Genomic DNA, 12,877 nt, shown 5'->3' on the forward strand with positions numbered 1-12,877 from the left:
AGCACACACAGCTCCTCTCAGAGTGAGGCATTATATGCTCAAGTAAATAAATAGGCCAAGTCTGTATGTAAACATCAGGGCAACCAAAGACTCACAGTGAGATTTCATAATAGTGACAGAACATTTTAAAGGACATTTATAATTCACTAATGCTGTGCTTTAAACAAGTTTGCAAATACAGAACTTTTGCAATATTTTTCTGGTGCAAGAGTATGGGTTTCACATTTTAGATAATTTGTGAACAAAATATCAAACTTGTTCCCTAACAATGAGCATTTATTATCTTACAAAGATATGAGTATTATTTAGCTTCAAAATAGTGATTGTAAGATCAGCCTTCTCTTGGGTCTACCTTACTCTCAGTCATACCTAAGTACTGTTTCACCTAACAATTTTAAGATAATAAAATAGTGCAAGAAGTTTTTTTTTGTAGATTGTATATATATATATATATATATATATATATATATATATATATATATATTTTAGCAAATCTAGTATTTGTTTTAAAATATAGTAGCACTTGGCAGCTGAAAACAGATCGAAATCGAATCATTTTATACTCATGTTCTGTCTGATTCATTGGATTGTACCTCACCTGATATTTGAAAGAACAAGCAGAATACAGAATTGGAACAGTATTAGCAAGACTATAAAAAAGAAGGTTTTGACTTCTCTGTATGGCTTACAAAGTAAACGTAATTTATGCTTCAAGCACATACCCGTGCTTGTGTAAATTTATAAACAGCAATGCAGAGCAAGTAGCAAAAAAAGTAAATGATGTTTTGAGCATAGAGAATGAAAAATAGGAGACAGTGCAAAGAGCTATATATACACATTTTATATACCTAGCAATAACACAAGAGGCATGAAGGTTTGTTGTTTTTTTTAATATGATGCAATTTAAAGCAGGAATAAATAAAAGTTGTGAACTGAGGTGTAAAAAGAGAAATCATATGTCAACTCTTAGTCATTAGACTCTTTACCAGCACTTAACTAGATGTTTCTGTGAACACTTCAAACATATTTGCTATAATAGTCTATGAATACTAGCTTAATTGGAAATAAAGAATGGCAAAAAAATATACCCTAGAACTGCATCTATAATACTACGATATGAATTTAGGCCAAAGTACCATTGTTTCAAGAAATTAAGTTAACAGATATCTGTGCATTACTTAAAATACAGCAGTCTACAGTAAAAGACAGTGATTTACTTGGCTTTAGTCAGGTGAACATTTTGCACTTTCTGGCTGATAGTACCATTTTTCAATTGCTTTATTACTCCAGATTTGAGTAGAATCTACTTTAAAATGATACTACTTAAACTTTACCTGTCCCTTTGCTATCAGGTAAGCAACAATTGAAGTATGTCCAAACTGGGCAGCCAAATGAATACAGCTACATCCTTCTCCATCTATTAGCGACGGATCTGCCCCATATTTCATCAGCTGTACAACCATGGATAAATGACCCTGTCTAAATGCAACAGAACACAGAAAACAAATAAATGAATAGCTATATACAGATAAGCGATGCAATTTTAAAATATTCTAAAACAAACATGACCTTTAATATATTATTTGACAAAGTGATCATCATGAACTGACTGTGCAACCAAGTATATAACTTCACTCACATGAGCAAATTCTATGCAGCCAACACGTGCCGCATACAGTAGGCTTACGTGTGTTGTGAAGTAAAAGGCCAATCAGCAACAACAAGCCTAATGTGACTTCTTCCCATCCACATATGAAACCTGCTGTTTTAAGAGCTGTCAAACTGATTATATACTCTTGTTTTTTGTGATCTATACACTATTAAAAAACAGTACTGGAAGAAAAATAGGAAGAAAAATGGAAAGCCTACTTTTCTCCATACATTTGAATCTCAGTTTTCTAGTTGGCATAATGAACACAGGCAAATTCTTTCAGCAGATAAGGTGTACAACTATCAGCACTCTTTCTGGCATGAGTTAAAAAACAATTCACATATGTCAGAAGCAGTTTTGCACAATGCTTCACAGAACAACAGATAATAGTTATGAGCACCAAGAAGTGTAATCAAACATTTGTGCTATTACCATTTAGAAAGCAGAGAGTGATCTGTACCAGCAAGAAATATACAAGCAAAGATTTTTAAAGGGGTCTAAAAAGAAAGCTCTCTTCTTTACTAAGGAAATTATCTTGATACAAACTGATTTTCTAATTACTCTTTTGCAGTCTGCAGTTAAAAATATTCCCACGTTACTTTCCTGCCTGTTTGCCATCACTTGTCAGCAGTAGCAGCCAATGCTTCCAGCCAGTCATCCTCAGAGCACCTTCTACACCATAAGACTGATATAAAGTGCATCTTATAACTATACACATACTAGAAAACTGGAAGGACAGTGTCACACAAAATCAATCGAAGCCCCAGGTGAACAAAGAGCTGAGACCAAAGTAAAGAAGACGACGACCAAAGTAAGAATAAACCAAGGTGACTATGGACTCTATTTTATTTTCTCCTATCACAGAAATCTTCCTCTGCATGAGAAAGAGATAAGACAAAACTCAAACCATATGCTCCTGTAGCTCAAACATACCGGATTCACGGCATTCCCTGTCATAAGTGATTGAGTTCATCCCTGCACAAGTATTCCCATAACATACAGCAACTGTACAAATCAATCAGTAGCAGGTACCAAGTTAAGAAAAACCCCCAAGATTATTCCTCACCTTGTTGCCCAGTGAAGTGGGGTAGAATTTAAATCCCCTCCAAGCTGATCAACGATTGCACCTTTTGAGATATAGTATCTAGTACAACAACAAAAAACAGTAAACATTAATGCTCATCTTGTTTCAAAAGAAAGGACACAGTACGCATGCTGTTTGACATTATGGAAAACAGGCAATAACAAATCAGAAGCCTTCCTTGCCTTCATATAAACTTTCCTTTCAGAGATCAGTTTTTTTGCCTTTTTTATATGGGTGAGAACAGGTATACCTCTTCCTGTGCTTTAAGTACGCTGCTTTCCTACTTTTGGTTCTAAAGTAAAACACAGTAATTGCTATGTATATTAATAAAAACCATGGTACCACGTAAGCATCTTAAAAAAAACCAGTTTCTTCCAAATTTGTTGGAGTTCTCACTAAGATAAAAATAATTCTGAACTAATAGTAAAGGAAATGCTGCTAGCAGACTAGCATACTTAGAGAAAATTTGGCAAAGATAACAACACTATATGTAATTCATCTCGCAGCATGTATCCTCAATTCTGGAACATCCCTGCTGATGTCACTGTTCCAAGAGTTTCTGCTTAAGTTACGTTTTAAACCAAGTGTTAAGATTTTACCTGTTTCTCTATTGAAGAGTACAATATTAAATAAAGGACAGAAACATTTGAGTATTTTAAAAATATTTTTAAATGATGGCGTAAAAATTATTTCTTCTTCAAGAACATTTTAAAACAAACCACCTGTAAGAACACAGTAAGTAATCCATTATTTAACTGCAGCAATCCATATTCATAGCTCTTTGTAATGCTCCTGCAAACTGCTTTCCTTGCTGTTGTATTTGGCACACAAATCTGGCAGCATTATTTTTCTTTTGTGAAAGAAAATGCCTACACTAAAAAAACTCATGGTCAAAATGCAGCTTTCCTGTAAGGATGTGAACACTGGTTCTTCATTCAGTACCATAAATGCAAATGGCAAAGAGTTACAACTAATAGATTTTTGATAAAAGCTACCTAGCTACAGATTTCTAAGTGCTTGCACATTTCCAATACCTGTGCCTTTAGACTTTTTGCTTGCATAATACCTTCAAGGTCTATGTGAGTCCTACTCTCCTACCCACACAAGCTGTCCTTCAAAATCTTCAGCACAGCTTCTTGCATCTCAATTTCCTCTACGTGTTTCAAGGCAGATGGCAAGGAGGACAACAAACAATCTGAAAACTGTTACTCAAAGCAACTACCTTCTTCTGCTCAAGTGCTTATCAATTCAGATTCAAACCTGTACGAGAATCCACAAGTTACCTACAGAAACAGAAACTGAAGAATGCATTTGCTAACAATATTCATGCTAAAAAATGCAGACCTTTACCCAACAGGTTAAAAGCTATTAGATAAAAAGACTTGCCAGGGTCAGACAAGCTGGATACCTAACCCTGATCGCTGCAGTATAGTTTGCTTCACTGCTTTCTGACACCAAAGGAACAAACTGCAGTATCTCCCTGCTGAAGCTTTCGGATGTTTCAAAGAGAACAAGCAAGATTTTTTGAAAGTCCTGGTCCTGATAAGTAAATAGACAAAGCTTATATAAGCTAAGGGGACTGCATTGCATTGTTGTGAAGCAAGATTCAGATACCTAAATATAAATTTCAAAAAGACACCGAGAAGCAGATTTTGGCCATTTGGGGAAGAAGCTTCCAAGGCAATCCTGTCTATAGAAGAAGACATCATAGAAACTCACAGGCAAAGCCTGGATCCATCTCACTGATGTGACAGCCACTCATGGGGAGGTGAACATTAAACAGATTGTCTTCATTCAAACACTAGTCCCTGCAGAAATGCAGAATATGTTCAGATTTTACTGAGCAGCAGCACTGCTTGCTGGCTAGTATGTTTTATTTAGAATGGCAAACTTACAGTTTGACAACTGGGAAAAGACAAGGCGACTATCTCCTGCCAGATGGTGCACTGAAATAACATTTATTTAAGGGCGCTCTAGACTAAGTTAAGATTTATCATTCTACTTCAGTATACATAGATGGTAAGGGTTTTCTTTGCAAAACTAATCCAAGAACTTGATCTTGCCTAGGTAAATCTCTCAATTCTGTGCTTGGTGAGAATGTTATTGAAAGGAGAAACTAAATGATTTGACTCTCCATGACTCATCCAGAAATCCAAGCCAGGTGTGCAAGTCTTATTTAAGCAAACTACTTACACTCAAATCAAACAGATCTTATAATAGGTTGGCTTAGGAAGAAAATACTTCCACTGACTTCCACATTAGAGTTGCTAAGTCTTGGCTAAGCATTTGAAAACTGCCCATGCTTGGATTCAGTTGTGGAATTGAAGTGCATGAAGTCACTGTTGGTAGAAAGAGGAAAAGGAGAAGAGAGATCCTTGTCTGGCAAATATTAAACACTGCATATGGTGAAATGCAGTCACCAAGTATCCGCAGAGATACAAGGTTAATTTTGCCTTTTCATAAAATTGAATCAAAACAACAAAGAAAGATCAGTGTGGTAATTTAAACAGAAGTACATTATAGATGTCTAACAAAAAATTTAATTTAAAAATTAAAAATACATATTAAAAGGGTTCTGCAGTTTTCATTATTAAGCGTCCATGGACTTCACTGCTATCTAGGCTGAATCCCAAGTTTTGCAACAGAATAACATCAGGAAACAGAAGAAGTCTAATCCTGAACTCCTTCACCACGATGATCTAAAATAGTCAACAGCTGGTAAGACAGGCACCGAGATTTGCTACTGCAAGAGCACATCACTTATACCTAAACTTCGCTTATCTGGTATCAAGCACACTAGACAACGTATTTAATGGAAGTAGCCACTGCACCTAACAGTCTTTAAAAAAAATGATAGAAATAAACATTTTAAAGAATGCAATTAGTTTATATAAATCTTTATGCATAGTACATACTTCACCAGATCTATCCTGTTGTTGATTGCAGCCCAGTGGAGAAGTGTCACGTTTTCTTTGTCTGGTTGTCGTACATCATAACCCGCTTCCACCAACTCTCTACATCGTTCATATATTCCATACCTTGAAGAAGAAAATATTATTTTCAAAGCTGTTATTTTGGGAGAAAAATGAATTAGACAAACACCATAATGATTATGATACACTATCTTCAACAAAACAGAAATGAAGCTGAACTTTACTTTCTACATGAAGACAGATCTCTTGCAACAGTAACTTTTCACTCATAGAAGTGAACCAACTCAAGACTTTACAGAAGCCTTCTCTCCATGGAAAGCTATAGAGCAGAACAAGGTGAAATACAAATCAATAGGATGTTTAGTGCAAAACAAAACTCTTCCCAGGGACTCTCCTATATTTGTTTCTCACATGCCTGTTTTCCTTCCTTTCCATCTCTTGATGGTCTCCATAACTGGACTGAACTGAAAATATCTTCCAAAAAAATCAGAGGAACAGATAACAAGATCATCAGATCAGTTACAAACACTAACACATTCAGACATTTTTTCCACCTTAGATAACAAAGAACATCTAACTCCAATATTAAATGTTTGTGCTGTTCTTCGTGACAATAAAAGCAACGTAGAAAGGCTCATAAAGACTATATTTAAATGACTGTACAACCCACAGGGATTTCCCAGGTCTCAAAGAGACAGGTACAGGCAAAACCTGGAATCAAGTCCAAAGCAGCTCCTCCATGCAATATCAGACTGCTTGAGAAGTTTAACATCCTCTCCAGCTGGAATTTAAGTACACTTTCCTTACGCTGCATCTACATTTTATTTTTGGGAGATGACACAGTCTTCAACAATTGAAGGCCTCTTTGCTCCACTTGGGTCAGCTGGTTTAACTACCACTACTTTTTTTCCAGGGTAGTTCCCATTCTTACTTTTTCTTTAATACAGCTGAACGGACCTTCAACCCAGACAGTACTGCCACAGTGAGATCCCAACTGACGCAAGTCGAAGACAATAATGCTTTCCAAGCTTACAGCTGGACAATATTAGAAATAAATATTAAAAAGAAGCACTAGACAGAACCTACTTAAGCCATGCTGTTCTAAGCTTCTTAGGAAAATTACACTAGAAATTATGAAGAATACAAGATATTACTCTTACTTCTCTAATCTCTCAAAGTTTTGCTAAGGATCAGGACAAAGATTGCTGCCTGCCACACATACTAATTGGAACCAAACAGATACAGCTTGATTCCTCAGGCCTAGTAGAAAAGCAGCAGTCATGAACAGTTTGGACAATAAAGCTTTGTTTTCAATCAGGTGAGGGAGAAGGGGAGGCATGGAAGAACAGCATGGTTTATGAAGACTGAAAAATATGCAACCAGTTAGACAGAACACACACTCAGGCACATGTACTGCCAAGAAAATCAATAAGGCTCTAAGTCTAGCTGATCTCCAAAGCTCAAGTCTAGATGAGACCTGAACAAGGGAATGCTCAAGATACAATTCCTCAATGTCCCTGCAGTCAGAAGTGCCACTGAAATAGGTTTAGTGTAACTATGGGCAAATCAGCTAAAAATGAGAAGCCATGAAAAAAAAAACAGTAAGAGGGGTGATAGCAGGGTTTCTGAAAGCAAGATAGCAAATTCTGGTCTCACCAAGCAGTACACAGAATTGAATAGGTCAGTTGGAAGGGACCACTTCCAGTCAGTGGGAACCTTCCCAGCCTGCAAAGATCTGCAGTAAACCGCTGAGAGGACTTTAGTAAACATCTGCTAACTCCTTCAGTACTGCGGGGTGAATCCTGTCAGGTCCCATGAACATTCAACTGATGGTCCCTTGCAACTGAGGAGCTGTTTCTCTTCCAGTCGTGGTTCTCCAACACAAGAGGGCCAGGAAGCCCAAGACCTATCATCAACATTAAACAGTGAAGTTAAAAAAAAAAAAAAAGCATTAATGCTTCTGCCTTTTACTCATCCTTACTTCCTAAGTGACCACCAAGTATCAGTCCAACATTTTCCTCAGACCTTGCCTTTTTCATTGTCTGATACTATACTGACCCGAATCAAGTTCAGCTCTGGTTGTTGTTGTTTTCTCCCTGGAGATGTAAACTGAAGCACTGTATTGTCCCTGTGAAGCAAGACTTTGCTTTCTGAGATATATTTGCTTTTGCTGCCCTAGTTCCAGACATTCCCCGTTCAGTCAAGCTAGCCTTCTACCACACTTGCTTCATTTGTGACACAGTGGGACTGCGAACTGCTGGGCTTTTAGAAGGTGGTTCTTGAAAAGCAATCTGCTAATGGATCTGCAAGCCCACTAGGGGTGATACCCAAGGCACACTGATAACTAACTCCCCAGGTAGTTTAAAGTTTGTTCTCTTAAAATCCAGGGTGGCAACTCTTCTGACCTCAACTATTTTATGATAACTGTGGCCAAGGCAGCCAACTACCATCACACCTCTAATAAGGCATTCTATATTCTCAAGCAACAGAATGCACCTTTCCTAGTTAGCTCACTAAGCACTTGTAACAGGAAATAGTCTGCAACGTGGAACTTCCCAGACTTGCTTATCTCACGCTGACATTTTACAACATCCAGAGGCTATAACTGATTATAAAAGATGTAGTTATATACAGGTATAGTTTAGAAACTCTCTAATTTATTGTCACAAGAGGCCATAAGGATCTAAACAGACAAAAATCACCTAACAGAAAAGATCGAGAATTTACAGAGCAGTTCATTCCTGTCCTGGGAAAAAAAAAAAAAGAGTGCTCTCTACAAGAAAATAATAAATCTGATGCAGTTTTAATTTCTTGAGCTCTGTCCTAGAAACATTCTTCTCTTACATAAGACCTAGAGTCTTCTTTCATCAGTTTGCTGCAGTTGACTCGGCTCTGTCTTCTCCAAAGTTCACGACACACTATTAGATTACGAAACACACATTTTACTCAGCATACTCATAATGTAGCTATAAAAGGGTATCACAGAATGGCTTGGGCTGGAAGGATTGTCAAGCTACACCCCGTCCACAGGCAGGGTTGCCAGCCACTAGATCAAAGATAACATCAGGTTGCCCAGGGCCCCACCCAATCGGGCCTTAAAACATCTCCAGACACAGGTTGTGGGTGCCTCATCTGAGCAACCAAACAGCAACTCCCTTCAAGAAAGAGGAAGGAGGAAAAAATTCAGATCTCACAAGAGGTTCATTAATATAAAAAAATCTGCACTTGAATCATTTCTAGTGGGTGATATTTGTAAATATCAATGGAATATAATTATGAAGGTACTTGCTAAGCTTGTCTTGCTCTCGTGAAAAACTTGACTAATTCTTCCAGAGCAAGAATAGCATTGCGTAAACTCATTTCATTATCACAGTCTAATGCTAGCAGCAACTAATGTAGTATTTTATTTTTCCTTGTAAATCAAAGATATCTAAATTAAATTTGAAACTAATTTCAAAAACAGTACTGTAGAATCCTTTTCCATTTTAAATACAGAATCCACTTTTGGATTCTGCAAGCACAGAATCTTAGAAATAGACACTGCCAGCTTTGCCATAAGAGCAACACAAAATACACAACACTAGAAAGGAATCTCTTTTCAGAGAACACATCACTAAGCCAAGAGTTTACCTCCTCACTCATCTTGCTATCGCTGCAAGCTCAAAGCTATTTTAGCTGGAAATGCAATTAGTATCAAAATGATCTTTTTTTTTTCACCTTAATCTTTTCAAGTCTCATTCCACGAATGATGGTGGTTATTCACATATTCTTTTACCATTTGTGTGTTAAACTGTAAGGCAGCTTTGTTTCCAACAGCAAAGCAGGCTCAAGAGCTGCTTAACAACCCACAAACAAGGATGCTGAGAGATGAGGAATTCAGTTGCTGCATGCATTCCAAAGCCTCAGAGCAGCTAGGCAGTTGTGGATACACTGATAATGTGGTTTACAGAAAAAAAAAACCTCACACCCTTCCATTTGAACTTTTATTATACTGCTGAAAATGACAAGTATATATAAAATCCGTGGGCTAAAACAATGAGCTTGTAAACAGCACATGTACTTCTGCCAAAGTCTACCCATCCTTTCCTTTGAATGGCTGAAAATAACAAGTATTTCTAATTTTGGTATCATGGTTTTATGCCAACCCTCCTCAATTTCCACTACTCTGCAGGATTTGGGTTTTCTTTCTTAGTAAATACATAATGAATGTTCTCAAACATATGCAACTTTTCTTTTCCCTGGGCAAGCTTCAGCACAGTCTATGCAAACGTACTACACTATTCCATGATGCACACAAATCTCATTTTAATGATCTCAGTACTAAAACTAATAGTTACTCTTGCAACTGAGAAATCATACTCAGGGCACAAGGAATCAATCTTGCAGAACCCTGGAAAACAGTTCTTAATATAATTAACGTTTAACACTAATGTTCAGAATAACATTTAACACGCTTCCAGCATCACTGGAAATTGGTCAAGTTCACTGCAAACAGAAGATGCCCATTGACTCTCAGCTGAAAAATCACAAAGCATGGATGAAATTGTCTCAGAGGTGGTTCCAGTCACAATCTACCATATACTTTCCCATCTGTGAGCAATAACTCTTTCCATAGTTTCATGGCTTGAACAATTTTAAACAGTCAGCAATCAACTTTAAGTCACTAACAATAACATGGTACCTCTCCTAAATCATATTCAAATTTAACTCCAGCCTTGAAAGATGCTTAATATAATAGACAAGACACTAGTACTTTTAACTCTAACTAGATGTCTTGGGACATGATATGACATTGCCAGTGAAAAACACCCCTTCTTACTGATGTGTATAAAAACCAACTGCTATCATTTTTACTCCAGCAGAAGTTTCTGCGAAACAAAGTATTCTGTTGGTAAATCATGTGGATCCATTTCTAGGGAAGATCTCAGAAGGAATGTAGTGGGAGAAAAATACAGATCTCTGTGCAATGAGAACACTGACTGAACTGTTCTTTTCTCTACAAAATCTTGATTTGATTGTAAGAGCTTATCAGATTTTGTACTTCAGTGTAGAAGCATGTTAATTGAATAAGTGTCCAAACTACAAAGTAAGATAAAGCACGGGAACATATGGACAAGATCTGAGTGGCAAAGAATAAAAATTATTCTGGAAAAGTGTGTAGAGTTTGCAGGCTTTTATTTTCACCTGCTGAATGCATCATTTGACTAAAATCAATGTCAATAAAGTCAACATTTTAATGTCAAATTTTGCGAGTACCATATATAGAATACAGAGAAACTAAAACATTTTTATACAATTTTTTTTAATCATCTTTGTAGTTTAAGGAGCTGTTTCTGACTTCAGTTGTATGCAACAATAACAAACAGCTGATTTCATGAGAGAAACTTAATAGCACATGGAAGACAGCATAAACAACAAGGATTGACAGTAAGGTAAATGACTGACTAGCTACTCAAAAGTTGCAAATGTCTTCTGCATGGATTATCACTAACTTGAAAGCAAACAGCTCTATGCTACGCTGAAGTGCACCTTCCATCTGTCAAGAAGCCTACAATTTCATTGGTCTTGCATCAAATGTCAAATACTTTGGTCAACACATTTGTCTTTTGAAGCATTGTTTTTATTTTGTTTTAAAAGGAAACAACAAGATAAACAACGTTATTATAATTAGCTATCTGATCAGTTCTGACACCAAATCATTTTCATTCCACTAAACAGTAAGGACTCCAGCTACCATTTGATGTTATTATGCATGAAAGCTGTAACACTCTTCTAGGGGGGTTTCAAAGTGTTCTGAAAGGAAAAAAAATAAAACAATTGTACTGCCAACTCTACACTGAATATTTCTGTTTGTTTTCCACAAATACGAAAGAAACAACAACAAAAACAACCAACAAAACTTAGAAAAATGAAAATAATTCCTGTTCTGTTTCGCTGCCTTTTTCTTGAACTTACTGGTTTAGTTAGGGGAGATCTAGAAGATAGATAAGCATTCTTTCTGTGTTTTTACCTTTTAGCAAAGCTTTTTGTGGCTTACATTAGCAAGAAAGTGAAAAGTAGACTAAATCAGTTATCTTAACCTAAGTGAACAATGAGTTTCGAGGACAAGTCTAGAAGATGAGATCATCTATTTTTCATTCATGTACAAGAGGCTATATTTCTACAAAAGTCACTTCACTGTTTACTTTAATAGGAACTGTGTATCAGTGATGCACTTCTTCACCATTGCTGCTCATCAAGTGAAACTTCACTTCCAATACTAATGTGGAGGCTATCTTTCTAAAGACTTCGTTGCTTTTGGTAAGACACCACTGAATTAATATATTAGCAGCTTTATTTTATCTAAGCCTTTCAGTGCTTGGCAGGCTTAATGTCTGCCTTAAACTTCATAGTTTCCCCAATTTTACATAACACAGCATTCAAATTGCCATAAAAACTTAAACCAGTAATAATTCAAATAGAGTTGAGGTTTCCCTCCAGTCAGATTGTTTCCAAGAAAGACCACTAACAGAACTCGTGCTGTCAGCCACCTATCCCTGTGCTACAATGGCAGTAAGAGCCTTCTCTTGCAGAGAAGAGGACATAGAATCACAGAACATGTTGAGTTGGAAGAGACCCGGACAGATCATCAAGTCCAACTCCTGGTTCCACACAACACTAGTCTGATTTTCCAGGTATGTCTGAGAGCACAGTCCAGATGCTTCTTGAACTCTGACAAGTTCAGTACCATGACCACTGCCCTGGGCAGCCTGTTCCAGTGCCTGACTGCTCTCTGATGCAAACCTTTTCCTTACAACCTGACCCTCTCCTGCAAAGCTCCATGCTATTCCCTCAGGTCCTGTCACTGTCAACAGAGAAAAGATGAACACTGTCCCTCCTCTCTTCCTGAGGAGCTACAGGCTGCAATGAGCTCACCTTTCAGTCTCCTCTAACTAAACAAACCAATAGACTTCAGCTGCTCCTCATACATCTTCCCCTCTAGACTTTTCATCTTTGTAGATCTCCTTTGGAGGCTCTCTCACATCCTTTTTGTACTGTAGCACCTAAAAATGCACACAGTACTCAATGTGAGGCCACACCAGTGCAGTGAAGAGCAGAAGAATCACTTCCCTTGATCTGTTGGCAACGCCATGCTTGATGCACCCCAGGTCACAGCTGGTCTTCCTGGCCTGGGCACACTTCTGACTCATGTTGAGCTTGGTGAGACCA

General features: G+C 37.3%; 1 protein-coding gene across 1 annotated transcript in view; it reads right to left on the reverse strand.

Annotated features, from left to right (window-relative positions):
• ZDHHC17 (zinc finger DHHC-type palmitoyltransferase 17) overlaps window positions 1–12,877 on the reverse strand; it is a 61,945-nt gene that overhangs the window by 33,105 nt on the left and 15,963 nt on the right. The window contains exons 3-5 of the mRNA XM_065743267.1: window positions 5,651–5,773; window positions 2,718–2,795; window positions 1,335–1,479 (exon numbers count right to left, since the gene is read on the reverse strand). Of these exons, the coding sequence (XP_065599339.1) occupies window positions 1,335–1,479; window positions 2,718–2,795; window positions 5,651–5,773 (346 nt within the window). The remainder of the gene's footprint in view (window positions 1–1,334; window positions 1,480–2,717; window positions 2,796–5,650; window positions 5,774–12,877) is intronic.

This window comes from Cyrtonyx montezumae, unplaced genomic scaffold (assembly GCF_038088225.1).
Source record: "Cyrtonyx montezumae isolate F1298 unplaced genomic scaffold, pur_monq_1.0 scaffold_3, whole genome shotgun sequence".
Taxonomy (NCBI): Eukaryota; Metazoa; Chordata; class Aves; order Galliformes; family Odontophoridae; genus Cyrtonyx; species Cyrtonyx montezumae.